The 27,615-nt window shown below is 30.9% G+C and overlaps 6 protein-coding genes and 2 long non-coding RNA genes across 13 annotated transcripts in view; 4 read left to right on the top strand and 4 right to left on the bottom strand.

Moving 5' to 3' along the window:
• Window positions 1-11: 11 nt before the first annotated feature.
• On the bottom strand, window positions 12-7,372 carry LOC126913885 (double-stranded RNA-binding protein Staufen homolog 2). Of its 3 annotated transcripts, XM_050717147.1 has the most exons (10): window positions 7,174-7,372; window positions 6,617-6,692; window positions 6,250-6,458; window positions 5,614-6,156; window positions 5,320-5,528; window positions 4,910-5,245; window positions 4,287-4,815; window positions 3,952-4,160; window positions 3,665-3,845; window positions 12-3,128 (listed from the first exon to the last, which is right to left on the bottom strand). In XM_050717147.1, exons 2-10 carry the CDS (start codon window positions 6,670-6,672, stop codon window positions 3,118-3,120), a joined length of 2,283 nt encoding a protein of 760 aa, XP_050573104.1. In that variant the 5' UTR covers window positions 6,673-6,692; window positions 7,174-7,372; the 3' UTR covers window positions 12-3,117. The 3 variants fall into 3 exon arrangements, with proteins under 3 accessions (XP_050573104.1, XP_050573102.1, XP_050573103.1); XM_050717145.1 differs by having other exon boundaries at window positions 12-3,845; XM_050717146.1 differs by lacking the exon at window positions 6,617-6,692 and having other exon boundaries at window positions 12-3,845.
• Window positions 7,373-7,995: 623 nt separating this feature from the next.
• Window positions 7,996-9,017, top strand: LOC126913949 (uncharacterized). The gene is made up of 2 exons (XR_007709511.1): window positions 7,996-8,245; window positions 8,509-9,017. It is a non-coding gene; the product is annotated as an uncharacterized LOC126913949 (long non-coding RNA).
• Window positions 9,018-10,568: 1,551 nt separating this feature from the next.
• LOC126913878 (integrator complex subunit 6) lies at window positions 10,569-16,601 on the bottom strand. Of its 3 annotated transcripts, none has more exons than XM_050717127.1 (10): window positions 16,265-16,601; window positions 15,814-16,165; window positions 15,557-15,634; window positions 14,105-14,344; window positions 13,832-14,012; window positions 13,018-13,742; window positions 12,667-12,939; window positions 12,253-12,586; window positions 11,403-12,146; window positions 10,569-11,293 (listed from the first exon to the last, which is right to left on the bottom strand). In XM_050717127.1, exons 2-10 carry the CDS (start codon window positions 15,928-15,930, stop codon window positions 11,085-11,087), a joined length of 2,901 nt encoding a protein of 966 aa, XP_050573084.1. In that variant the 5' UTR covers window positions 15,931-16,165; window positions 16,265-16,601; the 3' UTR covers window positions 10,569-11,084. The 3 variants fall into 3 exon arrangements, with proteins under 3 accessions (XP_050573084.1, XP_050573086.1, XP_050573085.1); XM_050717129.1 differs by lacking the exon at window positions 16,265-16,601 and adding an exon at window positions 14,851-14,910 and having other exon boundaries at window positions 15,814-15,830; XM_050717128.1 differs by lacking the exons at window positions 15,814-16,165; window positions 16,265-16,601 and adding an exon at window positions 15,719-15,795.
• A 149-nt stretch (window positions 16,602-16,750) lies between these two features.
• On the top strand, window positions 16,751-19,637 carry LOC126913903 (deoxyribodipyrimidine photo-lyase-like). 2 transcript variants are annotated; one of them, XM_050717178.1, is made up of 7 exons: window positions 16,751-16,995; window positions 17,173-17,751; window positions 17,818-17,944; window positions 18,019-18,347; window positions 18,419-18,969; window positions 19,035-19,276; window positions 19,350-19,637. In XM_050717178.1, the coding sequence occupies exons 2-7, from the start codon at window positions 17,677-17,679 to the stop codon at window positions 19,508-19,510; spliced, it is 1,485 nt and encodes a 494-aa protein (XP_050573135.1). In that variant the 5' UTR covers window positions 16,751-16,995; window positions 17,173-17,676; the 3' UTR covers window positions 19,511-19,637. The 2 variants fall into 2 exon arrangements, with proteins under 2 accessions (XP_050573135.1, XP_050573136.1); XM_050717179.1 differs by lacking the exon at window positions 17,173-17,751.
• LOC126913889 (uncharacterized) overlaps window positions 19,526-27,615 on the bottom strand; it is a 35,245-nt gene continuing 27,155 nt past the window's right edge. Inside the window, exons 6-9 of the mRNA XM_050717157.1 lie at window positions 27,345-27,550; window positions 26,558-26,757; window positions 20,030-20,274; window positions 19,526-19,960 (exon numbers count right to left, since the gene is read on the bottom strand). Of these exons, the coding sequence (XP_050573114.1) occupies window positions 19,658-19,960; window positions 20,030-20,274; window positions 26,558-26,757; window positions 27,345-27,550 (954 nt within the window). The 3' untranslated portion in view covers window positions 19,526-19,657. The remainder of the gene's footprint in view (window positions 19,961-20,029; window positions 20,275-26,557; window positions 26,758-27,344; window positions 27,551-27,615) is intronic.
• On the top strand, window positions 20,527-21,683 carry LOC126913937 (uncharacterized). Its single transcript, XM_050717248.1, has 2 exons — window positions 20,527-20,830; window positions 20,912-21,683. The coding sequence occupies exons 1-2, from the start codon at window positions 20,695-20,697 to the stop codon at window positions 21,412-21,414; spliced, it is 639 nt and encodes a 212-aa protein (XP_050573205.1). The 5' UTR covers window positions 20,527-20,694; the 3' UTR covers window positions 21,415-21,683.
• On the bottom strand, window positions 21,349-22,967 carry LOC126913956 (uncharacterized). Its single transcript, XR_007709519.1, has 2 exons — window positions 22,850-22,967; window positions 21,349-21,960 (listed from the first exon to the last, which is right to left on the bottom strand). It is a non-coding gene; the product is annotated as an uncharacterized LOC126913956 (long non-coding RNA).
• LOC126913935 (uncharacterized) lies at window positions 22,871-24,089 on the top strand. Its single transcript, XM_050717244.1, has 2 exons — window positions 22,871-23,295; window positions 23,396-24,089. Exons 1-2 carry the CDS (start codon window positions 23,019-23,021, stop codon window positions 23,782-23,784), a joined length of 666 nt encoding a protein of 221 aa, XP_050573201.1. The 5' UTR covers window positions 22,871-23,018; the 3' UTR covers window positions 23,785-24,089.

The following is a 27,615-nucleotide window of genomic DNA, read 5'->3' as shown; positions in this document are numbered from 1 at the left end:
AATATAATGCATTTCAAAGTTTTTATAGTCATTTATTGATGTCAAATACAAACCGATAAAGTTTAAATAAGCAATAGATATCTACGTATTAGATGACTATTCTTTAAAAGAGAGTTAACGATTTTTCGCCATAAAAAACTTTATCAGTGTAAAATCTTTACTGCCATTATTTATTTCTTAGTCTTTTTCCCGTTCGATCACGCTTTTTCTTTGCTCAATATTACTGAAAATTACATTTTATAACTGTATTCTCTTAAGGAATAAATAAGAAAAAACAAAGTAACTGATTTATTTTAAGCGCAACTTTCATTTTCTATACCACAACATTAAAAACAATAAATCGCATAGTATGATCTTTTTTTTCCATCATTAGGAAAGCATTCTTTTAACATAAACATATACAGCATTATCAGATTAAATTAACGAGTCGTTTAAACGTTTTTTTAATAGAAATTTTTGGATAATTCACTCGCATTGTCAACTACTTTCATTGAAATTATTTCTTTAACTATCGGTACACAATTCACATAAACTTAATGTTTCAATTATACGAACATAAAATCGCTTTAATTGTTGAAAATACTAAATTGAAATTTTTGTGCATTTATTTATCAATAAGTTGAAACACAAAACGAAGTACGTATGTTTTACGACATAATAATTTACAGTTTAATAATAGTCAGGTATATAAATTTCCGTGCCAATAATACAACTGTCCGATAGTTACAGATTTAAAAGGAAAGAGTTACTTGTAAAATAAGTATTTATGGTCTGCCCAACGAGATGAGAGAGTAGACACGAATAAAATGTGATTGCTATAACTGGAATCACCACGTTTATGTCTACTCTCTTGTCTCGTTGAGCAGACTATAGATCGTCACCTTTTATTCTAATGCATCCACGTTTTCTCGGAATCACATTAATCGTCGTGTTCCATCGAGATACTTCCACTTCATACATCTTAGTAATTAATACTTTATTCACTTATTATTACGACTAACTATTGTATTACAGTTTACGCGGATAAAATAGGTCCTGCAACAGGGATACATTTTCGTAGGATTCATGTTTCTCTTTTTCTTTCATTTTCTTACTTTTTTTACTGAAAAAACTATGCGAAAGAGGTTCACCACGACTCTTTTTCATTGTTTCTTTTATTTGGAACACTGAATCCCACGTGAAGAAGGAAGGCTCACCTATGAAGCGATATTTCAGAAAAAGGAACATTCATTAACTCGGCCTCGAGTGAGCTATAAATTATTCGGAAGGTTTCGCGTTATGAATGGTTATCTGAAAGAATAAAGTATTATAAATGATATAAGTAACCCTTCTTTCCTCTCATCTCCATGATACGGAGCGTATTACATATCGTGGAAAAGTAATCAATTGCTTTACTGAAATTTTACGATCATTTGTTTATATTCTTTTTCTTTTTTTTTTGTTTAAGGGTTCATTAATATTTAAGAAATCTGTAAAATAATGGGATGAGAATAATGAATATAAGATAAGTCTTCACAAGAGAATCATATAATAGTATTATTTTCTTTTGTTCTTATATAGATAGAACGAACTCTATTTCTCGACATTATCTTCATTCATTATTGGATATTCTTTATATCATGACCAATTTAGTATCGTTATAAACTTCTGGCAATAAGACAAAATTCGACGACGTTGTCCCTTTAGCATAGTCTCATCGGAATCTTGAATACGATTAAATCAAACATATTTTATTAATAACCATGACTCAACGAGACAAATTTTGAATTATTACCATCTTATCTATAATTTCCAATACATCCAGATTATCTTCCATTTTCGTTTTAGATAACGGATGTATGAAAATTTGAATGTCCTTTACTTCTCAATATCTTGTAAAACACGAATATAACCCCAGAATGCTTCTAGGCCCCATAGAAAAGCAAATTGGGGCAATAATATGAATATATCACATTACCTTTCTTCAATTTTACAAATTCTAAAACAGAAACTCGGAGAACAATCGAGTACGTTTAAAGAGTCCCCAACCAATTGCCAAACCTGTATCATCTTTGTATTATTTACCTGTGTGCAATCTTGTAAATCATTATAATTAAATTGATTTAACAAAGCATCCTTAAGCATTTGGTGAATATTACGATCATAAAAAACTGTTTTCTCAGTTGGAGACACTTAATACACATAATTCTTTTCAATTTCTTGCAGAATCTCATTTTGGAAAATGCGCTTCTTTTGCATTGATCGTTATATATAATTTCAAAATTAATCATTATTAAGAATTTCGTTTTGCTCAACAAAACAATGAAAGTTTTTTATATGAAATAAGACTAGTCTATTAAAGTTGCTTTACATCTATGTAAATGAATCTAAATGAAGATCATGAAATTGTTTCACTGATTTGTACGCATTCATAGTAGGTAATAAGACATAAAAGACATTTTATTCGCGAGAATGAGAAAGCCAAGGATTAAATAAAGAAATTAGGAGATGGCCGCATTTCATCTCAGATTTCAATATTTTTCGCTTAATGTTTCTACAATGCTTTTATGATCATAAACCATGACTCTCTGGAAAATGACCATTTCATTTACGATGTTTAAACAGTTTATGTTTACTGATTGTGACCCTATCAATGAAATTGTTATAATAAATATAATAGAATCAATAATCACTGTTAAGATCACAATCTTGATCAAGCACCAATAACACCTCTTACTTCAAGACGTTATTACATGTTTAAGCGTAAAAAATATAATTTAAATTATATTCATTTACGCAATCATAGATACAAATTCTTCGTACCATATTTATAATCGTTGCAGAAATCCATGAAAGGCTGCTGCAAACGATCAGTTGCCGTAAAAGAAAGAAGAAAAAGAAGAAAGAAGACTGTATTATTTATTGGTGCTTGAGCAATTTTTTGATGCGATTAAGGCACTGCAAAAGATTTATCCTTCATAAAAAGCTACTGATCTTCAAAATCCGCGATCCGTTAAGTTAAAGAAGCAATGGCGTTATGTATGAAGATCGAGAGTCATCGGTGATTCAATATCGAAGTTACCGTGCAATAAGGCCCAGAGAGATAGATCGAGAAGACTCATTCTCCCTCCGATTAGTTCATTCAACAACTGTAATATATGTAAATACATTAATAAAAATGAAACACATGATTAATACTATATAAAAAATAATTTTTTTAAAGGAAAATATATAAAACAACATAAACGTAAAAACAACATACATACTAATAGGAATAAAAAATTCATGATATATAATAAAAAATATTAGAAACACACAATAATGGGAACAATGACTCCTACGCCTGTCTATTTAACAAATTAAAAAGAATTCAATCAAATCGTTATGAAAAATTTTATCATAGTATTTCAGAAGATTTAACATTAAGGTTTAATATTAATGTTTACTATTAATACTAAACCAACAATGAAATCACATGTCTTTTAAGTTTTGTTTTCAGATATATATTGTTCTCATCAATTTTTGAAATGTCCTTAAATTAATTTTCCTTTGCAATGCCTTAAAAGGGCAATGTAAATTAAGCTTATATGTAAATCTTAAATACTATATAACTACTTATCAATAGCTCCATCCATTATATTGTTTTTAACTTGAATACTAATATGGATTCCATCCCCAGACGCACCTTTTTCTTTTTTTGTTTGTGAGTTGGATGCATTATCAAGACCCAGTTTACTTAAAGTACATAGAGCTTTCAATGCTGCTTGATTACGGCTCGCAGTTCTTGTTGGCCCATTGCCATGACAAACTTGTGGTGGATCTGTACTTAATGTTACAAGTGATAGATATTCTTTGTTTACTGCTCCCTGAAAACAAAATTAATTATTAATTTGTTATTCCATATCATATACAACTACATGTATTATCTGCTAATATATATTTTAAATTATAGACGAAGGTAGCTATATATACCTTTGGAAAATCATTAAATTCCACGCTGAAATTAAATAATTGAGACAGATATTTCAATTGATCTTTGGGAGAAACAGTGGGTGGGTTTTGTTGCTGCTGTCCTCGTAGTTCTTCAGCAACAATTTGTACGCTAGGTCCGCTGCCTAATTTAGATTCCTGACCTCCGTCTACTAATAAAAGTCCAGGTACTAACTGACGTCCAATAGTTCCTGATTAATGTAAAAATTTTTCAGGATACTTATGTATACCAAATAATGTGATTTTTAACTTTTAGTATTCATAATTTGTACATAATGGATATTATAAAAATTGTTATTATATGTACATTATCTTACCTCCTACTGGTGGATGAGATTGAGTTTCATTGATTTGTTCATCTTCTAAGAAGGTAACTTTTCGAGGTTTTTGTTCAACATTTTCACTTTCTCCTGTTTTAATCGATGGCTTCGTCGGTTGTGGTTGGGGCTTAGTGTAACCTAACTGTGTTAAAAGAGCTTCAGCCGCAGCTCTCTTAGCCAACTTTTTATTAGGACCGATTCCTTGAGCAGAATATTGTCCCATAGTAACCTCCATAACGAATTCTTTTCGCCTTGGAGCACCTTTTTCTTCAATCAGATTATAGACAGGTTCCTTCTCTCGTTTAGCTTGTTGTATTTGATCCAATCGCGAAACTGGATTAACTTCCTCTGCAGAGTCAGAGTCAGAACGTGGTTCTTGATAAACTTTTATAAGATTTCGCGACTTCTTCTTTGTTGCCGGTGGTTTGCGCTTCACGCGTACTAAACGATTTTGAATAGTTTCAGGCAATGGAGGTAGACGATTGAGTTCTTCTAACATGAACTCCGCTGCGTGTTTCTTCGATACCTATACATTGCAAATATATTATATATCACATGCTTTTTAGTTTAGTACAAAGAATCTATATAAAATATGTTATATTTTAAATACAAAAGCTTACTTTCTTTGAAGGTCCTTCTCCTAACGTGACTTTATCTCCAACAGTACATTTCGTCCTAAATGTCCGAATATGAGGCTTACCAATTTCTGACACAACTTCAAAACTAACAGGTAAGCCACGTTTTAATGCTTTTTCGTGAACTAACGATACAGGGCTCTTCAATTCTGCAATCGGATCTTTAGCTTCACCTAATGTACCGTTTTCGCCACTGTTACAAGTATTTGCTATTTCTTCTGGTAATGGCAATTGGCGCAATTGTTCTAAAGCTTTGCTTGCCGCATCATGTCGTGCTGCTTGACCTGTCAGACCTCTACCAATGAATTCACGTTCTCCTACCTATAAATTAATGTTTTGAATAAAATTTTGTATCCAGAAATACAATTATAATGATGTGTTTATTACTCTTTTACCTTCAAAGATACAAGATATAATTGAGGTTCTGCATGGAAACCACGATTATATGTAGGAAAACGTGGATTAAATATTCGAGGAAAGTGTCCTAAACCGTTTGTAACATATTGTTGTAATCCTGCTGGTGGAGCTTGTCTAAAGGTATAGACAGTGGCTTCTCCTCTTTTCATAGCCAAAGCATTTAATTCAACAGTTGGTGGTAAATTTCCTATAAAGGAGAGAATAGTTTAAAACTTCATAATATTTACATTTTTCAAATATATTTTTTGTAATCAGTATATATATGCATTTACCAGGCCCGCCGAAACATTTCCCCGGATGTCCAACTCTCATAGTCTTTGTAGGTTTTGGCGGAGGTCGTTGATACCACGTCTTCGTTAATGCTTCAGTAGCAGCACTATGCTGAGCTTTTTTTATGCTAGGACCTTCAGCAACATATTCTTCTTCGCCCAACTTTAGCGTTACCGTAAATCGTTTTTTGTGCGCTGGTCCTTGTTCATTAGTCAACCTATATTGATGCTGAATTTTATTAAAACGTGCTAACTCATTCAATAAGCACATTGGTGTCTTTTCTTTCATGTTTGCCAAAGCTGAATCAGTCACATTAACGTGATTTTGAGTAGGTGGACTTTGATCTCTGGACTCTCCACTGTTTGATTCATTTGTAGTTGGTTTATTTGATTCTATGCTTTGTGGTTGTTGAATGTGTTGCGGAGGTGGGGGATTTCGTTGATTATTTTGCGGTGGTGGATACTGTGGTGGTGGTACATTTGGATTTTGTAGAGTCACAGAAACAGTATTTGCTTGATCCTTTAGACTGACGCTAACCATGGTGCCTAAAAGAAGTGACCAACCCATGTTAGTTACCCCTCTAGTATTGAAAATAATTTACTAATGTACAAAAACAAGCTATAATTTATTCAATGTACCATTCGCATTATGTGCATTCATGCCCATCAACATTGGTTGCCTTGGATTTCCATGTGGTGGTCCAGGATGTTGCATGTGATGAATGTGTTGTTGATGGGGGGGCATGGACAGTATTTGTTGATGTGGATTCCGATGCGGTAACGGATGCTGAGGCTGATGTAAAGGGGCCATATTTGCCTGCTGCATAGGACGCATCGGACCACCCATTCTAATAAAACATCAAATAAAATAAATATAAAAATTTAAATATTTAGTGTTTAGTGATCACTTCATATTTTATCATTATGAAATAAAAATATTTAAATATACATCATACTCCTGTATGAGCTACAAAGAATTTTGTAATCATGATATTATATTACAAACCTGTTATGATCTCGAAGTTGGTTTTGCATTGTGTGATGTTGGTGACGTAACATCATGTACAAAAATTATGCAAAACCTAAAATGAATAAAAATATTGAATAAAAAATATTGTACCAAATTCATTTAAAACAAAAGAGTTTAGGGTGATACCATCTTTTATTGTGAGATGACATATTTGTAATGATATTTTTTCTGCATTAACTATTCTAATATAAAAATATTTAAATATTTTAAATATTACTTCATCAATGTAAGTATTACACATAAACGGCATACTTTTGATTCTATTATTTTAGGTAAACTAATATATTGCATGAAAATGACATTGTAATGTTAAAAACAATGAGTAATTCAGAGGTAATAGATATTTGACAGTAATTGTACATGTAAATCATATTACACATATTACGAGCTGTATTTAGAAAGATTCGTTTATAATTGATAAGCGTAACAGCGTTAATCGCTAATAAGAAATTTCTGTTCTAATGAAGTAGTCAATAGACAATGGGCTTGGCCCGGCTATTTGGCAGCGGAATTATGCGGTTGAATTTTCTTACCAAAGTTTATTCTATTTCACGAAAATTTTCAGATTATTCAACAGCGAAATTTCCGGCGAAACAGATCTGCCACTTAAGGGAACACTGCCAGGCCCTTTATGCGGCTATTGGCAAACAGTAAAGAAAAATCGTCTGTAGACTAAAATGCGGCCATTTTGATGTGAGCCTCTCGGTCACCGTCTCTCATCCCTTCCAATCATCCTACTTGCCGATTTTTTTAAAAGTCTCTAATATCGATTATACTTATCGATACTTCTCATTTCTTTAAATCACCAGTTATTAATAATAATTTTTCCATATTATTTACAAGAGTATTTCGTTTAAATATACTATTTAGTTACTAATATTCTTTAATATCAATAAAATATATTGTGTGTAACGTTGTATTATAGATTCAAATTTTGAAACTGAAGTAACGGATGTAATCGACATTTACTTTGATATTATTGATTGAAATTTTATTAATGCTGTTGATAAACACGTGTACATATATTTGTACATTTATACTTAATTAAAATTTCAAGAAGAAATACCAAAGGTTTGCTAATAAAGTTTCATATATTAGTTAATTTTATGGAAAATAAATGTTTGATGTATAAATATTAATATTACAATTTTATATATACTTTCTGTTATAAATAAAATCAAGCCAACAATAGATGTTTATTAATTTTTTGTCACAACTTTGTGTTACAATATTTCAATATCAATATGTTATTTATTAAATGAAATAGTTTAACGTGAATGTATATTTATCTGCTGCCATAAACTCCCGATGGCTGCGCAATAAATTTTTATTCTTAAATAATACTAAAAGAAGTTATGTAATGTTCCATTTATAAAATAAGATTGTTTATATAGATTATTTGACCAGTAATTGTTTACGTACAAGACACATTGACTTGATACAAATATCATCGGTATTATCATCGTGCATAAATTTTCAGATTTTCTACTATTATTATTATATAACTTTTATTTACATTCTGTATTTATATTAGAACAAATTTTAAACCAAACTTGAAATAATATTAGTGCGAAGTATGATAAACATAACCTATATTTCATATATGTATGTATATTCTAGTGTATACTAATCGTCTTTTTATTATTCAAATACTTGATTATAAATTTTATGTGCAAATGAATAATTTTCGTAATTAATTTGAAATATTAGATGAAAATAACACACCATATAAAATGTTTTAATTATCTTTTAATTTATTTTTTAAGCTTATTTGCTATATTTCTCTTTTTAAATATAAACGTAAAAATGGAACAATCATTTCAATATAAGTTTTTTGATAGTAACCGTTAATATATGCTTATTTACAGTGGTATATGTACAATAACGCACATACTGATACATTAGATACAAGGATAACCAACTGAATGTATTTTAAAGGAGACAATAAGAACACATATATAATATGGATATAATAAATTACAATTTGAATTGAACTTAGAAGTAAATTGAAGATATTTAGCTAATAAAATCATCATCTTAATTTAATGGACTGTAGGGCATAAAAAATTGTAAACACTAATATTTTTCTAGTCTTTTCCTTCAAAGTATATAATTTAGTCTTTTTTAATGTGCAAAAGTATTAAATTTATAATTTTTCATTTTTTAAAATGATTTTTACATATTTGAATTATAAAATTCACTTTCATGAAAAAAATTACAAACGAACACTTTTTTTATAAACTTATAAGATGCATTATCTTAATCAAAATAGTACAAAGTATTTTCCTACATTTTTGACATTTTTTATAACCATCTTCAATTAATCTGCTTGAATAAACATTAATATATTAAAAAATTACAATTTCTATAACAAAAATTTTGTAGTTGTATTACTTATCCCATCATAGTTTTTCTTATCATCTATTAATTCATTATAGAATCGCACTTTGTGTTATATTCATTCAACTTTCTTATTAATTTCTCTTTGGAGCCAATAAGCGTCTAGCATCATTGTCTTCAAGACTCAGCTAAGCTCCATTATTATAAAATAATTTATTAAACATTTAACGGTTTCAATTAATAAATACTATTTGATATACAATTTCACTACTAAATTTACAAAGAGCAGGATATAGTGTCCCTGTAAAAAAGTTCAGATTGATTATCTTACTTAAAAAATATTGCTTAAATATAAAAGGGCAATATATATGTCTATAATTATAATCTTTATATCAAAATGCATTCAGAGAAAATCGAAGAATAAGCCCCTTTATATTTAAATTTGTTTAATGATACAGATGATATGTTGTAATTTATTAGTATGCCCCATAAAACTTTCTCCTATTTTTACGTGAATAATGACAATGAATGCAGTGCAGATGAAATTCCTTTAGTTCTAGTACACATATAATGCTCATGATTTAATTAATTGATTAATAGGTAAGATAATCTGCCTGATCATTTAATCCAGGACAATCCACTTAATATTTGGTCAAATCACTATTACTCCTTATAGATAGCAACAAGTGACTTTGACATTATTAATTATTTATATAAATCATTGTTATTACTGTATACCTTCTTTCAACCCACTTCTACTCAATGTGAAATAACGATTAAAGTAATAACAATAAAATTTATTTTAAATATACCTGGCTTTTCTTATTAAGAATTTTATTTTTACAGCCAGTTCAATAGTTTGTTATTTTTTAATAAGACATACATTTGAAACAAAATCGCTGAAGTGGATTAAAAATAAATACAATCGTTTTTACACTAATTTTCAATAGCATTAGGCACTGTCAACCCTTCATTGAAAATGTTTTAATAAATTCCATTTTTGAGAAAGTTAGAAAAATCAGAAAAGAAAGATTCGTTATGATCAAACAAGTTCTATTTTCAAAGTATTTTAATTTAGCAAATTACATGATAAAATAATATGCACCTTTTACTTACAAAATTTAAATTTTTACAACCTCTTTTTAAACAGAAGATATGTGTTAAATTTCTAATGTTGCGTATTAAGCATCTTTCCAGTTTATAAAAATCAGACCCAAATGTACTTTCATACTATTAATAATATACACAACTAAATTTACAAACCATATTATGTGTTAATGACCTTGAACCTGCATTTATACATTAGATCACAATATAGTACGCGCTAAAATCTTAGAAAAAAAATATATAAAGAAAACTTAGTCAAAGAAAACATATAGTCATTTTTTCTTTAGTTTATTATTAATTTTGGTCGTACAGTTGGTAAAATTGTACTACTCTAATACTGTTGTACTTTTTCAGGGCGTTATATTTACATCAATTTATTTGAAAAACAGAAGAATTTAAACATTACGTTACAATTGTTAATTATTACCCAAAATGTGGAGTATCCCAAATGCCTGCATTCGAGATTTAAAATTTATATGAATTTTCTTTCCTTCTTTCTTTTTTTTTAGATAAGAAGAAAGATATAATAGGAATAGCATACATATTAGTTTACTCTAATATCAAATCCAAAAACTAAAAAATTATTGCAAATTGTATAATAAATTTATATCCAGAATGTTAAATAATGTTTATAAAGTTATTAAATTGTTGCTAAAAAGATTTTATTGTCGCAACGCAGATTTTCTGATCTTTCATACAGAACAAAATATATTTCTACCAACTGTACAGTAACAAAATAAAGAACAAGAGGAGTACTGAAATCATATCTCCTTGGTTGACGTACAGAATGCTATTTTGTTTCATTAAATTTAACAATTATTATCACTTCTCGCGCCTTGGCAACATACATCCTTAAACGCTAGTACGCTTATCGCTTTATAGATGTACGACTTGCTTTTATTGGGGTATTTTATATCCCTCTTATACTTTCTGCATCTCATTCACTGAATTCGTACTTTTCGTTATCGAAATAATGCCCCGGTTATGCAATAAATTCTTAACTTATTTTTGTGGCACCATTGTGATTCACCTTATGGTTTACAGTCCAGTTATCTTCTTGTAGATTTTTCAAATGATCTTCTAGTAATGATGCCAAATTACGTCTTTTAAATCGTAATGATTCTTTCACAATATCTCGCAAAAATGCAAGTCGTATATCTAGTGTTCCTTGAATTTGGTGTAAATGTGAAAATAGTGTTTCATAATCTGAAACAAGATTATAATTATTGGTATAAATTATTTTGTAGATTCCCTTCTTCACAGACTATAGATATACATAAAAAGATAATAGAAATACATATCCATTTCAACTTACTTGTACCTCTTCTTCGCACTTCCTTATATACAAGTTCACGAACGGACAAATTATGTCTTCTAATATCTTCCAATTCTTTTTTCGTCAAAACTTTGTCTTTTTCTACTTTGGACTCACGTTTTTCTTCGACATGATTAGACAATCGTTCATCAACCGAATTTTCAACTTTCACACTATTTTCAACACAATCATCAAGAGGTACATTGTTACATTCATTTTTAACATTTTCCGTTTTCTCGCTTTTCACTTCGCTCTTAGGTGTATCAACATTATTAACTACCGGTGTTAAAGTTGGTGGAGCATCCATGTGATTGTTAGTATGTTCCACTGGAATTGGTTCGAAAATTGGTATTGTTGGCATTTCTGCAAGGCCATTTACTAATTTCTCCGGCGAATTAATACACGGCGCATTTGATACACTAGGTGTAGAATTTGTTATATTTGATGAAACTTGATTCGAGTCGGCAGTTGGGGTCACTTGATTTTTCGTATCGTCAACCCATGGTACTGGTGAACTCGGTGGAGTATTTGTAGGCGTATACGACGGTCTCCGTACGACTACATCTTTAGGAATTGGACCCGGTTTTCGTTTATTTGGCGGTGGCTTCGAAGCAAGCGACCCTCCTCCATCCGATGCAGGCAAGCTACGTTTAAGACCGCCCTTGGAAGTTGAAGATGTTGCACCAACCATATCAATATCCGCTTCGTCGACCATCATTCTTTTATCTATTTTGAATGGATTACCTGGAATTTAATTACAAGAAATTAGATACTCTTTCAACATAAATGTAAACTTGATATTTTTAAATTAAAATAATTAGATTATTTATCAAGTATTTTGAACTATTACCAAACATATGTTGTCTAACTGGGGCACTTTCTATTTCTCTCAATGGTGGAGTCATACGTTTCAAATATTCCTGATAATTTCCCATTTGTGCTAAGGGCATTGAGTGAACGTAATCATCATCAAGTAATTTTGTATGCAGCAATCCAGGTTGCAGGAAGTTGGCTCGCATTCTAACAACTTGATCTAACAAAGATTTTCGTGGAACGTCGAATGCGTTTCTATAACTATGCGCACCACGTTGTTGATTTCTAACTAATCCGACTACAAAACCACCGAATTCATTTAATTGATCCCTCAATCCGGTAAATTTATCTTGTAATAATGGATGTGACACCTGAAGATTAGATTAAAAAACAACATTAATTTTGTAAGAACACAAATATTTTTATATAGTAGATAATAACAAATATTTACCAAATCTTTTTTTAAAGGAGTTCTAGGAATAACCCTCACACCTTCCGTTACTGTTGTACTACCATTCACTAAATTTTTTGTCATATTGGCAGTAGCAAGTTGTTTGGAAAGAACTTCATTACATAGTCTGTCAAATTCAATTTTAGCTTGATTTTTTAAACGTTTTAAATAATTTAAGACACTATAGGATAACGAATTATCCATATTATCAGGTATTAATGTTTGAGCTAATGGTGTAGGTGCACCCATTCTAGTTAAAGCTCTCCTGAGGGACTGTAATACAAAATTACACTGTTATTCAAATGTACTAATAAAGTAATTAAATATTCTGATAATCAATTAAAAACATACTGCTGCATAATAAGTGGGCATTGTTCTCATGTAATTTTGAAATTGTGTTCGCCATTCATTCGTTGGTTTCAATCTATGCACTTTAAACAGTTCTTCCAACAAAGGCAAAAGTACTGGATAGTTGTAAGGCATGACAAACAAATTTACGCACGTTAAATTAGTGCTTGCTTTTAAATATCCAAATGGATGACCCACTTCACTTGATTTGTAAGAATTCGCCACAAAAACTTGCCAACAAATTGTCGGTTGTTTCCTGGCTAATATGTACTGTGTCAATGGACTTGGTTCTAATTCATATTTATCGAATGGAAGATTTTCTATCACCATAGGCTCTTGACTGGTGCAAGTAAATTTTACATTCGGATGTGCGGATCTAGCCGGCAAAGAACTAGCACTCAAATCAGGCCAGAAACTTTCAGGTATCGGCCAGAATCCAACCGCGAAACCTTTCTGAGCAGATCTTGGGACATAAATCAGTCTTCTACAAGAATGCCACGCTGTGTTTCCTGGTACTGTTGGATTAGGAAGATACGTCCGTGTTCCATTCGTTGTATTATTTTCATCCTCATTTTCATCATCGTCTGCATGTTGTGTTTCGTTATTTAAAGGTGGAGGATCTGGTCCAATCTTTTCAAAATTTATTACCACACCAGACTGAACCTTTTGTACCAAAGAGTCTATACATTGCATCATCATTCTAAAAGATGTTATACAATATGAACGACCTACAATGAGTAATAGATTTTTTATATCAGTATTTTTATGAGCAACAATAGAATAAATTATCTTATGAAAATATTTTTCTTTTCCTTACCTCCAGTAACTTCACACATAGCATCTATAGGAGATGAATCACTTGCCACTAAACCTGTATCCCTCTCGACAGCTGGAGTTCCAGATAAACGAAGTACCAAAGAAAATAATCTTTGGTCCCATCTAAATGGCTCCTTGGTTAGTTCAGATCCAGGTATAGGAGAGTGCATTGGTAGTGTTAACTGTAATAATCATTTTTTGTTTTCCAATTATTTTTTCCATAAAAAAGGAAAAGATGGTATTTCTGCTTTTTAAATACAATTAAGAAATTTACCTCTTGATTAACTCCACTATTAGTCGTATATTTTCCTCCATCTGTAATCACAACAATCACTGATGGTTCCAAATAAAAGGGACATCTTCCCTGTCCATATGTATCTATGCCAGTTTGCATACGATTTATGTTCAAAACATCTAAAGCATGCTTCAAAGCAGCACCTAGTGTTGTTAGCCCAACGCATTGTAAATTTTTAAGCTCGTTCATAAAAGTTGCTAAATTTTCCTTCCATCCAGCCTAGAAGAAAAGAGTATTTGTTTAGTTACATATCGAAACCAAGAGAAAACAATTTTTTCTTCAATGTAATATAATAATATAAAAAATCATATATGTTCTTATTGAAATGTCTTCCATATTGGAAGAATCTTGATCTTTAGTTTTAAATTTATTTCTAAAACAAAATAATGATAAAGCTAATGATTCAAGAAAGATGCAAAATTGTAACTTATTACAAGGTTTGGCGTTCTGTCACTAAAGTTTAGCAACAATGGAGGAGAAGAAAATTATTCTGCAATAATGAGAACCTCCATGTAACATTAAATATGCAGACAATAAAGAATAGCCACAAAAAATTCACAATGTTTATTGTCAATCACATTGGTGATTTTTTAAATTCATCATTGTATTAACAATATTATATATAACTTCTATCCAATGCATGATAATTCTTTATTGTCTCAGGATACACTGTCATACGGAAAACTTATTTTACTTCTCTACCATTACCAAACTGGTGACAGTACCTTAATCCTTATAACAACTTTCAACCTTGGGCCATTCTTAATTGATCATCATGTTCAATTCTGAAAAAAAAGACCTCTACTTCAACTTATAAATAAATTTCATAAATACAAAATTGAGTAGGATGGAATGAAATCAAAATTTTGTTATAAAATTAAAAGAAAATTTTTGTTGGAGAGGGATTAACAAAGCATAGATTTTAACATTTAAAAAGAAAGCACATGTGAGTTTGTCTTATCAACGAAATCGTGTATATCAATTTCGTAAATTTGGCGCGCACGTAACCATAAAGAAAGAAACCCTCGTGGGCAGGCCCCCACTCGCGTATTACTACCCACAATGCTGCTCTTCCGTAACGGAGGACAGAAGATACGGCAAGTGCACGCTGCACTTTTCTGCCTTCTTGCTGACTATCAATTATTCAACAATCGAAGGGGCCAATAACATGACAATTCTGCATGAATGCATCGATTGGTCATATAAGACAACAAATCATGAATGCATTTGAAAGGAAAAACAGAAAAGATATTTGACAGAAAAGATATAATTGAAAGTTTTATGCTTGAGATACTATACATGGTAGCTAGCTAGCGTATGTGTGCGTATAAGAAAGAGATGCAATGATCTTAGGAACAAGAAAAAGGAAAAAGGATAAAAAGTGTGAAAGATACGAATGTAAAAGCAAGTGTAATACGAAGAAAAACATACCTTGATATTCTGGGGCGGATCTTCGAAGGTCAGGAGCATGTAACGATCTCCACGACTCTCTGGTGATCTTTGTCTTACCTACAGAAAAAAAAAAGAAAAAAGGATTAAATGATTAAAAATTACAAGTTGCAGGAAGGTAAAAGGCAAGGAGTCCGTTATTACACGTTGCTCTTTTTGACAATGGCACACGAGCTAATGATTGGGCACAGCAATCACAATTGAATCTCCCGGCCGGGAAAGCTGTCTGACTAGCGTACCTTCACGAAAGTCTCCACGGCGCTCTTGGCTACATCCAAAAGCGTGGGTCGCCCGCCCAAATATGCCCTCTGATTCATGGAGGCCGACGTGTCGATCAAAAAGACTATTATGGTCATCTTTGCAAGGCGAACCCGCTCGTTCTCGAGGTCGTAACTGCGGCCCGAGACCTCCCGTAGTCAGAACTAGCTAGCTAACAGCCCTACGACGGCGTGGCGCATAGCTGCTTCGACCATTGAACGCTCCCGAATACGCTCTCCGAAAAACTTCTTTTATCGTAACGGCGCCCGCTTCGTTCTTACTCTTTTTCGATCTCTCTCTTTCTTTTCTTTTTACTTCTCTTTCCCTCTTTTCCTATATATATGTATGTATGTATGTATGTATGTGTGTGTGTGTGTATGTGTATACGTATATGTATAGTATATATATATTAATATATGTATATATATGTACGTCTTTTTCCCTCTTTCTCTACACCGAACCAAATATCTACTGCTACGTCGCGCGCCTCTGGTGCTCGAATGTGCCTGGTGGACAGCGGCACACGGAACAGCAGCTGAAACGCAGCCACGAGATCGCGAGTCGCGAGTCGGACAAGTCCGTCTGCCAGTCTGTCCGCTTGTTCTTTCGTCTATCCTTCTCTTCGTTTCCTATTCTCCCCTTCCTTTATCTTTCTCTTTCTCGCTCTCACGATATCCTTTGTCATTTCACGTATAGTTTCTATCGTTCTCAGTCCTTCATCTCCTTCCTTACTACCGATGTATATACAACTGTCTTTCTCTACCTACCGTTCTTTCTTACTCTTTCAATTTAACGAGAACAAAACTTAACCTTCTCTCTCGGCGTTCCATTCGTCTCTGTTGACGGTAGCTTTATCTTGCTCGTGGTTACACTGCGTCTCAAACCACGTGACTTCGTGGAGTTTATTTCTATTGGCTGTTCTCCCTCCAAGTAAACTTTCATCTCTATCATTGTATGTATGAAACGCATCGTGTTTCGACATTGTATAAGTGCGTATCGAAACGCTGTTTACTTCTATCGAATAGAATAGGTGTTGCATACTACTTCTACACATTTTATACGTTCTACGATCACACAGTGTGTCGTAAAGTTGGGTTTGTTTCAACTTGTCCAAATGAATAGATACATGTATGCAAGAAGAAATATAATGTTACAATTAATAGGTAACCTATTTATTTTATCTTGTTAGAAAGATTTTGCGCTGCTTTGAGTGCATATTTCTTTCTTATCTTCCTTATCTTTTTATTATAATCGTGTAATAGTATATAATGGAATGTGTATTGTGTAATGTATATAACCCAACATATTTTGATTTATTCTGTTTCAATGATATCAAGCAGTCAGCGAAGAAAGAAATAATGCGTAAGGAATTTACTGTATATGTTACAACGAATTAAAATAAATTGCTTTGAATCATATATATTATTAAATAATTTTTTACCCATCCATTTTTACGTTTTCTTTAATTTTAATGCTGCACTGTGTCCTCCAGTTATCTTTCATTTTTCTATTTTTACCTATTTGATAAGTCTATTAAAAATTTTATGAACATAATAAAACTCAGCTGATTCAAGGGAATAACCAATCAGAAAATAAGTAACAGTGCGGACTCTAATATGGCAGGTTTTTGACTATAAGTTAGTAGTGTTTTAGTGGTTAAATGATTTAGATAAATTGTTCTATATTTCATATATTCTAAGCTGTAAGATATATGTATTGCGTAATATGATTTAATATTCTATAGTCATAATTTGTTAAGTTCAAAAGTTGTAAGAATCGTACAAAGTATTATATGTATAGATATTTCAGCGTTACTTAGTATAAATAAAATTGTACACAAAAATATGGATGAGTTGAATCCATCTAAGCGCAAAAAAGTTGTCAATCTGCTAAAAAAATTTGAAGAGAATAGAAAAAATGTAAGATAATTCTTTTTTAAGAAAATTAATAAAATATATTTCTTTGAATATTTTGTTATTTTTTAGGTATCTGAATCTATTATGACATTTAATTTTAATAAACAACGTATTCAATATTTAAGCAAATTAAATGATGTTAAAGAAAAGTGTAAGGGTATCTTGTATTGGATGTTTCGTGATATTAGGACACAAGGCATATATTTAATACATAGTTCTACATAGTTTTTTCATTATCATTAGTTTATTAATAAGATTTAACATTTTTAGACAATTGGGCTCTGCTCTTTGCCCAGAAAATTGCTGTGGAAAGTAATGTACCCCTCCATATATGTTTTTGCATAATGCCAAGTTTTCTAAATGCTTCTATGAGATATTACAAATTTCTTTTAAAAGGATTAATGGAGATTGAAAAAGAATGCAAGCAATTGAATCTAAACTTTCATCTTTTACATGGTGAACCAAATGAGAGTATTCTTAAATTTGTAAAAACGTATAACATGGGGGCTGTGATCGTTGATTTTTATCCACTAAAGTTACCTATGTCATGGATCGATAACGTACAAAAGAATCTTCCAGAAGATGTCCCTATTTATCAAGTAAACACGATTTTAGTTGATGATGTAATTTACAGATAATCCTTTGATATGTTAATATACATCTTTTAAAGATAGATGCTCATAATATTGTGCCTTGCTGGTATGCATCATCAAAACAGGAGTTTGCTGCTAAAACCATCAGAAATAAAATAAATACAAAACTACAGGAATTTTTAACAGAATTTCCTCCTGTTATTAAGCACCCATATTTAACAAAAGAAAAATTTGAAAACAACAATTGGGATATAACTTTGCAAGATGTAGAAGCAAGTAAGCCAACAGCTGAAATTACATGGGCTAAACCAGGATATAGAAATGGTATTAAAGAACTTGAAAATTTTATACAGAATCACTTACAAAAATATGGAGATGAACATAATAATCCTTTGTCAAATGCCATCAGTAATTTATCACCTTGGTTTCATTTTGGTATGATCTCAGTACAACGTTGTATTTTGGAAATACGAGAATATAAAGGATTGTATAAAAAATCAGTTGAATCCTTCATGGAGGAAGCTATTATTAGAAGAGAACTTAGTGATAATTTTTGTTTCTATAATGAAAAGTACGATCTTGTTGAAGGTGCCTATCCTTGGGCTATAAAAACACTAAATAAACATCGGTAATTTATTTTATTTATCACAAGTTGTGTACATTATATTATTGTTAACATTTTATTATATTTAGGAAGGATACAAGAAAATATATATATTCTTTAAGTCAGTTGGAAAACTCTAAAACACATGATGATTTATGGAATGCATGTCAAAATCAAATGATAATAACAGGAAAAATGCATGGATTCTTAAGAATGTATTGGGCAAAAAAATTATTAGAATGGACTGAAACACCTGAGATTGCTTTAGAATGGGCCAATTATTTAAATAATAAGTACAGTATCGATGGTTGTGATCCGAATGGTTATGTAGGTCTGTTCTCTGTCTGTATTTCTGTGATGTATTTTATTACTCCACAATATGTATATTCTATTTGTGCTTCTAGGTTGCATGTGGTCTATCTGTGGTGTTCATGATCATGGTTGGCCAGAAAGAGATATATTTGGGAAAATAAGATATATGAATTATAATGGATGTAAACGAAAATTTAATGTTGCCGAATTTGTTACGAAATGGGGAAAGAAGAAACCTAATGAACTTATATAAAACCATAGCCACTAATTATAATTATATAGTTATTAATTATTTATTAAAATCTATCCGTCCACATTTAATCTCTATCTTATAAAAATATATATTACGTATAATTAAAGTATTTTATACCAATATATAATTTCCAACGGTTAATATTTATCAACATTGTGCATCATTGCATAATAATGAAAGCGAAGTGGGAACTGCATCTAATGAAGTTAAAGAAAGTGCAGCAGCCTTTAGAGCTAAGGAAAGACAGCTTGTTTCATCTAAATTTTTATGAATTCCATAAATTATTCCAGCAGTAAGACAGTCACCACAACCACTCACATTGTATGTTTCTTTTGGATCATCAGAAATAAAAGATAAGGGGGGATATAGGCGAGAAGTGACCATAGTATGAGCAACCAATTTTCCTTCTTTATCATAAAAGGGATCACTTCCAAGGGCTTTACGAACGACCTATAAAAAATAATTATTAAATTCTATATTTATATTTTCTCAGATTTGTTCCAATTATTAAATATTTACCAATACTCCTTGTGATCCTAATGTACTTATAACCACTGGGATAAATTCAGCTACTTGCTCTGCAATTGTTTTTACTTCTTCTAAGTCTATAGATAATTTGTTGTCAGGTACTGATATGCCAAGATATTTCCCAATAGCTGATAGTTCATTCCTATTTGGTGATATAAAATGCAAAACATTTTGCCATTGTGATTTTGCTTTAAATACTTTAGTTGCCTTGTTCACATCAGTGGGTTCATACCAAACTAAAAAATAAATATCATGTTTGATTTTAATACATCATAGTCCAATTTACAAATATAATTATTTTTTAAATTTTATATTAAACATATTTTTTTTATCTTAATACATTGGATGTAAATTTTATATACTAATTGTTTGATTTTAAGATGCTATTTAAATAATGGCGCTAAGACTAAATGCATTCCTCGCAATATGGAGCGCTGCTAGAGCGCTAAAAATTCTTCATGTGAATGGACATCTATTAATCATCTGTTTCATCGTCTCATAGACGCATACCGCATACACAACGCAAAACATAACGCATAGTGTATGTGTCACATTACCACATTCCGATTTAAAATCTAAAAGCTGCTTAAAAGCAAATTTGAAAACTACATAAAATAAGTCAAACTTAAAAACTATTTACAAAATAAAGCAATAGAATGAGTAAAACTCTAAACGGTAAAGCTGCTGTTATATGCACAGCATTTGCATTTCTTTCAATCATCATTGCATTCACCACACCCAACTGGCTTGAAACCGATGGAAAATTGGAAAATCCAAAATTTGTCAAGATCGGTAATTTGATTTACATATTTGACATATTAGTAAGAAAAATACCATTTAAATACTTTATTGCCTTGTAACATGTTATTATAGGTTTATGGCAGGTATGCTTCCAAGGATTTGGAGATCCGCATCATTTGTATGACACTAAATTTTATGGTTGTTGGTGGGTGTTTGAAGAAGAATATTACATAATACATGATATACTCCTGCCAGATTTCTTTGTTGCAACACAATTCTTTTTCACATTATGTCTGACTTTATTATTAATAGGAGGTTTTTTAACTGTATTATATACATGTTGCTCACAACATCATGATAAGTATCAGTTGCTTCTATGGACAACTGGTGGAAATTTGGTACTAGGTGGAATATGTGGTATTATTGCTGTTATAATATTTGGTGCACGAGGCGATGGTAGAGACTGGATGCCCAATTGGGAGCATAATAACATTAGCTGGTCTTATGCATTAGCTGTTATTGGTAGCTTTACTTTGGTTATAGCAGGTACATTGTTCTTGATTGAAGGCCGTAGGCACAGAAAGAAACAAGAAAGAATATTACGGGAAGAACAAAAAACACATACAACCATTTAAAGTTATAAATGCAATAATTTTTTATATGCTTTTGAGGAAAGTTGGAGATAATAATATAAAAAAAATATTTTATACATCTTTGTAATAAAACGTTACATAAATATGTTATATTTATTGTTTTGTAAAATAATTTGTATGTTAACTTTGTTAACGAATCCGTCCATAGAAGAGATTTTAGATATAAGTGGCCTTAATTATGTAAGTGAAGTGAAATGTTAGAGAATTATATGAAGAATGAAGTTGAATAAAGTAATTTGTTCGAAATCACATCTCCTCTTCTTCTCATTTATGTTAATTTTTCTGTCATATTTGCCTTTTTGACAAATAAATATATGCTTAAGATGCGGATTAAAGCAAAACAATTAGGTTGCAAAGGGTAAATATGGTCAAGCTCTGACCCATTTTATTATCGGAGGAAATAATTCAACGTGAGTTACGACTAAGATTGCGTGCACGAAGATCGACGTCAGGTGTAAGTCGTTGACCTAGTTTAGCTCCTATTTTAAACAGTAACTTCTACAATTTCACGTACTATATCGATCACACCTGGAAAAGGTGTTACTATTGGTTCCGTATCATCCTTCGATATTTAAAAATATTTACGGAAACGTAAAATTATTAATAAAATGACATGTATAATGAATAGTAAATTTCAATTTCAACATGAATATTTTTTTGCGATAATTTTAATGACATTAAGTAATGTGAATTGCATCTCGGTGAATCATACATAAACTGAATAGTAGAATAAGAATCTTAATTGAAGTTCATGGATATGAATTAAACAAATTTTTTTTTATAAAATACAAAACAACAACTCGTTAGAAATCTTTTTTATCATTTTTCGGAGCTATCTCTTTAAACTTAATAGTTTACATTGATTTCGTAAATTTTTATTATTAAAGATTTTAATAGCCGAGAAAATTGACCTAAATAAGAAGAAATACATATTAGTATTTCCGTTTCATTTACAATTTAAGATTTCACGATGTAAAAATATGTAATTCAGTTGAAACGTCAATGACGTAATGTCGTTACTACAATAGAAATTTATAAAAAATTCTCACACTAGCAGCGTCTCCCATTTTAAGTCTTTGTTTATCATTCTATAGCATTTAAAGCACCTTTCATTAAATATTTGAATAATACAAAGATTTTTTAACTTTAACATTATTAGATATCACGCAAAATTTGTAATGTACTTTTTAACAATTTTTAGCAGTTTTTAACAGTTTAACAGCATTTATCATTTAAATGTACGAATATTAATAAATGACTATTATATCGCCTATGTTTCGTAACTGATAACAGAAAATAGATATTTAATTAAAATTTTTTTTTTTAATATAGTTGACATATTTAAATAATACTTCAATTAAGCATTGAGAACCCTTTCCTTGTCATAACTGCTAGTTTGTACTCGTGGGATACTCACGATTTTACAAGGTTAGGTTGGATGGTATGGTAAGCTACATGGTCATCACACAACATAACGTGTTTGGGTGTGGTTAATGCCGTGGGATCTTTACTAGATCAGTAGATTTGAATTGTTTGTCGTACGCGTTGTTTTACATCGTGATCATTCACGAAACAATTTTTTCACGATGAAGAAAAGAAGCTTTTCCGGCAATGTGGGTGTCGGTGTCTTTATCGTTGCTTTCGTGTGTGTTTGCGTTGCATTTGGTACACCAGCATGGTTAGTGAGTGATTATCGTATCACTGGCGCAAAACTCGACAAATTAGGCTTGTGGACGCATTGCTTTAGATCACTTCCAAATCCTCAAGAAATGGACGCACCCAGACGCTTTTTCGTTGGTTGTAGATGGGTTTATGATCCCTTCACTGCAGGTTATTCTGATATTCGAGGCTTTCTACTACCTCGTAAGTTCCTTCTTTAGCTTAATCACTCTCATTAATACTTATAAATTTATCAAAGTAACATGTTGTCATTGTATCGCTAATCTTAATCTCTTTGTTACAGCATTTATGATAGCAACACAATTTTTCTTTACTCTATGCTTCCTTTTGAGTATGGTATCATTTGTATTGGTATTATTGTTCACTCTATGTTGTGATCCAGAACAGAAACGTTATGTACAACTTATCATGACAATTGGAGGTTTACTGTTTGTTGGTGGAATAAGTGGTGGACTAGCAGTTATTATATTTGCTTGCCTTGGAAATACTGATGGCTGGATGCCTGGACATGCAAACAATTTCTTTGGTTGGTCCTTTATAATGGCAGCTGTGGGTAGTGTATTGACAATTATAGCAGGAGCTCTTCTCCTCGTTGAAGCAAATGTTCAACGTAAAAAACGAGAGTATTTAAAAGAATCTCAAACAAGATTCCAGCTTGAATCTCGTACATGAGTTAGAGTATTATTATTATATAAGACTTGCACAACAATTTAGTGCTAAAATTTTGTAATATTATTCCGTCCATATATTAGCTGGTTTTTAATAATAGTATATTGTAAGACATGTTTTCTATTATTCTAGTACAAAGTATGTTATAAAACAAGATTTGTATTTTTGTAAGTTTTATATATACAAGATATGTATAAATTGTATTAAGTAGCGTTGAGAAGGAAACCTTTGTATTTTTATTGTTGTTTTACTTGTTTATTAACTTTTTGGAAATTCAATTAAAGTGAAAGTAAAAGTTAATGAAAATATATCTAAAGTTAATTATTTTAGCAAAGGGAGAGTAATCTCAATAGTATCCAATAGAAAAATTTCTTTTTTCTTGAATTATAAGAAGTTGTTATGGGAAGTTGTATAAGTTTTACAATGTAAACATCTACTGCCAGTGGTCAATTTATATGTACAAGATTTGTAAAGACTAGTGTAATTTACACGTATAAAAATACTAACATAATTATATGAATTAATTTAATTATTTACTTGACTGTAAATTATAAAAAAATTGTTTTTAACTAGGCACAATGCATCGTTTTTGTAATATATCTTTACTTCAATAAAGATAAGATTAAATGTTGAAAATAGTTATTATTTATATATTATTTTGTTTTTGTTTGAGAACCACTGATCTGACTATAGAAAGTAGAAATCTTACATTATCTCAACTAAAACTAAGGTTCATTATTGGTGAAACGAATGTGGTGTAGCAAGTTTGCGATAAATAGAATATTTTAAGGATTAAAAAAAAAAGCAAAATAATAATAATGTCTATTGATAAACAAGAATATTATCGCGTTTTAAATAAGCAATATCATTTCTTAGACTTGCAGTGAGTGAAAAACATTCATAACCTCTATTAATTGTTTATTATATATTTTTTCGTTATGTTTATAATTTTAAATTAATTTCATTTCAGTCCCGACTGGATTTAAATTAAAAAAGACATTTTCACTAATTTTAAATATATGTAATTTTAGGAATATTGTTTTAAACAGCTTATTAGATACTCATATTCTTAATTTCACAAAAAATCAAAAAACAATTTGTTGGGTGTCATCACATTTTTTTCAAAGAATATTATGTAATTAGGAAATGATTATTGCCAGGGTGATTGATGGTTGTGCAAACATTTGTCACATCTGTTTTTTTATTCTTATTCTTTGCACAAGTTGTGATTATATTGATCTTAGTCCATTGGCCTTTGAAATTTGTAATGAATTGTGAATGGATGCTTTTAGCTACTGCTTTCGTGTGTTGTGTCACAGTAGGTAAGTAGAAGTTTTCAACAATATATCAGTTAAATAAGCAAAACACGTTTATGATCTTCAAATAATTTTTAAATTTCAGGTACAATATTGTTTTTAGCAGTATCAATATTTGAAGAGCAATATTGGCATACAGACTGACTGATATAATCAAACCATAGCTATTTGTTATGGTCATATGGTTTGGCAGTTATTTCATTCATGCCTTTCTGATTAGCTTTATGTTAACCGTTTAAGTGCCAAGTGGTGCTATTGCGCTTCTTCTATCCTGTGTTAAAAGATCCCAGTGCTCTAGGTTGTGAAACCAACAATAACAGCATGCTCACTTTTTGTTGATGTATGTCTTTACAGTTATTGTTCAGTCTTAGGTAAATTAAGACAAAATTTAAGTAATATTATACTTTGTAAGTGTACACGTTTTTATTCTCTTAAACAATCGTTGCTGTAATAATATAATGAACTAAATTATATATAGTAGACTATAAAAAACAATAATGAAATATATGTTTATATTAACGAGGCAGCTGATGAAAAGACGAATTTTAATTTCAGTCTAACATTTGGATGCAAATATTATTGAAATTTACATAAATGCCATAAAATATCTAAATAATATTTTTATATGATTTAAACCCACTGATGTCAGTACTTATGCTCAAAAGGATGTTAGAATAACATTAAACTGAAAGAAATAAGACTTATCATATATAAACATAAAGCAGCGCAATCGTGCTCCTTGGCAGTTTTAGACGAGGAATAAGACAAGCGTTATCACGCCGTTTGCCATTTTTGGATATGGAATGAAAGAAGCGCTATCGTGCCGCTTGGCAATTTTTTATTGGGAAACAGCAAAGATCAGTAGCACTGAAATGGTTAAACTTAGTAATGCAAATGTAGTACATAAAGCAAAATTTATATTAATTTTATAGATTTATATAAAATAGTTATTATATACTGGAGGATATATAGTATTCAAAGAAGATTTATTTCAGATCGACATAACTATTTTTAGATTAATTAGAAGTAAAAACTTATAAAACTGCTTTTAGTCATTTTTTTATGACATTGCTCTGCAATTCAGTGCGTGTTCTCAGCGACAGTATTAACTTCGCCTATTTTTTTTTTATAAAAACCTGTATCTTTAGATAAAAAGAACTGTTTTCACATTTTTAGACTATTGTTTTATATATACATATAAATATATATCTAAGTCTAGAATATTTTAGAAGTTATAAATGTTTAGTAATTACGATAAAAATTATCGAAATTGAAAAATCACAAAAATGTACGTATCTTTCTAATTACTTTTTATTGCAAAGTTTTACATAATAAACGTTAATTAGATTTTATATCATATACCTTAAAAGTACAATCAATATTTTACGAGATTAATGAAAAAAAAGAAAAAAAAAAAAAAAAACTAAAATGAAGTAAAAGTTTATAAAAGTATCACCTACCTGGAATTTTTGAGCACGTTGCAAGATCCAATACGTATCGAATCGTATCTAGAGGTAGATTACCGTCAAGAACGATGAAACTCGAATTCTCCACATACGATTGGTATTTCTTCACCAAATGTGGGCTGATACTAGAGAACACTTCCATCTCGCCGACTGCGAACCGACATTCGCCTTTGTAATCGATGATCACGGTGCATCTTAAATCATCAAACACAAATACATATTTAAGAAGATAAATAAAAGACCAGTGAACAAAATATTCAAATGTACATATGTACATATAACGTAAAAGGAAAAGATGTCTCTTTCCACGTGTGAAAGAACGAATTCGAAGATGGCAAAAGAAAAACTATTGGAAATTGGGGACAAGTGGTCTCGAGTGGTATTTACGGGGTCAATGGTTATTCCGATCAGCAATTCGCTACAGAAACCAATAACCATTAATACCAATGATGAGCTTTTACTGTCTTCGGATTCAGTATTGCACAAGAAGTATCTTATACCTCTGTTCTTTTAAATCATAATAGCGGACCTTGAACTTGATAAATGTACTCAAGTGTTCTTTTAAAAAAATCTATAATTATTTAATCTAATATAACTTAGACACGAAAACAAAGAGAGAAAAGAAATTATAAAAAAGAAATATTGAGTTGTCTGATTTCGTGTGAGTTAATCGATAAGAGAGAAAGAAAAAAGCTTATAATTGTCGAGATAATTTAGTATTAGACATAGAAGTCGATGATCTAGCATTCGCGGAAAATTGGCGGGGAAAAGCAACGCGTACCTAGCCGTGTTCATATTTGACAACTGCTCCACAGTCTGGGCACCATCTCCTAGACTTTTAATTATAGCTTTCCCAGGCTGGTCGTTACCAACGACGGATATTAACCGTGTAGCGTTCAGACCAAGGTTGATCAAGGCGTTGGCGATATTTCGTCCGACCCCGCCACAATTTTCTCGGCTTCTACCGGCATGCGTTCTACCATCGTCCTGAAAGAATACGTCGATTATTGATCCGGAATATGGAAAAGATGCGCCGCCTCTAATCGCGCGTC

The sequence above is a fragment of the Bombus affinis genome, chromosome 2, assembly GCF_024516045.1.
Source record: "Bombus affinis isolate iyBomAffi1 chromosome 2, iyBomAffi1.2, whole genome shotgun sequence".
NCBI classification, from domain to species: Eukaryota; Metazoa; Arthropoda; class Insecta; order Hymenoptera; family Apidae; genus Bombus; species Bombus affinis.
Note: the sequence above shows the minus strand (reverse complement) of the source record. Positions and strands in the feature narration are given on the sequence as shown.

Bases quoted from the DNA above. Each gene is read 5' to 3' on its own strand.
- LOC126913903 (XM_050717178.1), top strand. From the start codon at position 17,677: ATGGATGAGTTGAATCCATCTAAGCGCAAAAAAGTTGTCAATCTGCTA. The intron at 17,752-17,817 runs GTAAGATAATTC...GTTATTTTTTAG, and splicing joins TTGAAGAGAATAGAAAAAAT to GTATCTGAATCTATTATGAC. The intron at 18,348-18,418 runs GTAAACACGATT...CATCTTTTAAAG, and splicing joins AAGATGTCCCTATTTATCAA to ATAGATGCTCATAATATTGT.
- LOC126913878 (XM_050717127.1), bottom strand. From the start codon at position 15,930: ATGACCATAATAGTCTTTTTGATCGACACGTCGGCCTCCATGAATCAG. The intron at 14,013-14,104 runs GTAAATTTCTTA...TGATTATTACAG, and splicing joins ATAGTGGAGTTAATCAAGAG to TTAACACTACCAATGCACTC. The intron at 13,743-13,831 runs GTAAGGAAAAGA...TACTCATTGTAG, and splicing joins TATGTGTGAAGTTACTGGAG to GTCGTTCATATTGTATAACA.
- LOC126913937 (XM_050717248.1), top strand. From the start codon at position 20,695: ATGAGTAAAACTCTAAACGGTAAAGCTGCTGTTATATGCACAGCATTT. The intron at 20,831-20,911 runs GTAATTTGATTT...ATGTTATTATAG, and splicing joins TCCAAAATTTGTCAAGATCG to GTTTATGGCAGGTATGCTTC.
- LOC126913935 (XM_050717244.1), top strand. From the start codon at position 23,019: ATGAAGAAAAGAAGCTTTTCCGGCAATGTGGGTGTCGGTGTCTTTATC. The intron at 23,296-23,395 runs GTAAGTTCCTTC...TCTTTGTTACAG, and splicing joins TCGAGGCTTTCTACTACCTC to CATTTATGATAGCAACACAA.
- LOC126913885 (XM_050717145.1), bottom strand. From the start codon at position 6,672: ATGATGTTACGTCACCAACATCACACAATGCAAAACCAACTTCGAGAT. The intron at 4,161-4,286 runs GTAAGATAATGT...TACATTAATCAG, and splicing joins ATCTCATCCACCAGTAGGAG to GAACTATTGGACGTCAGTTA. The intron at 3,846-3,951 runs GTATATATAGCT...TTTTGTTTTCAG, and splicing joins AATTTAATGATTTTCCAAAG to GGAGCAGTAAACAAAGAATA.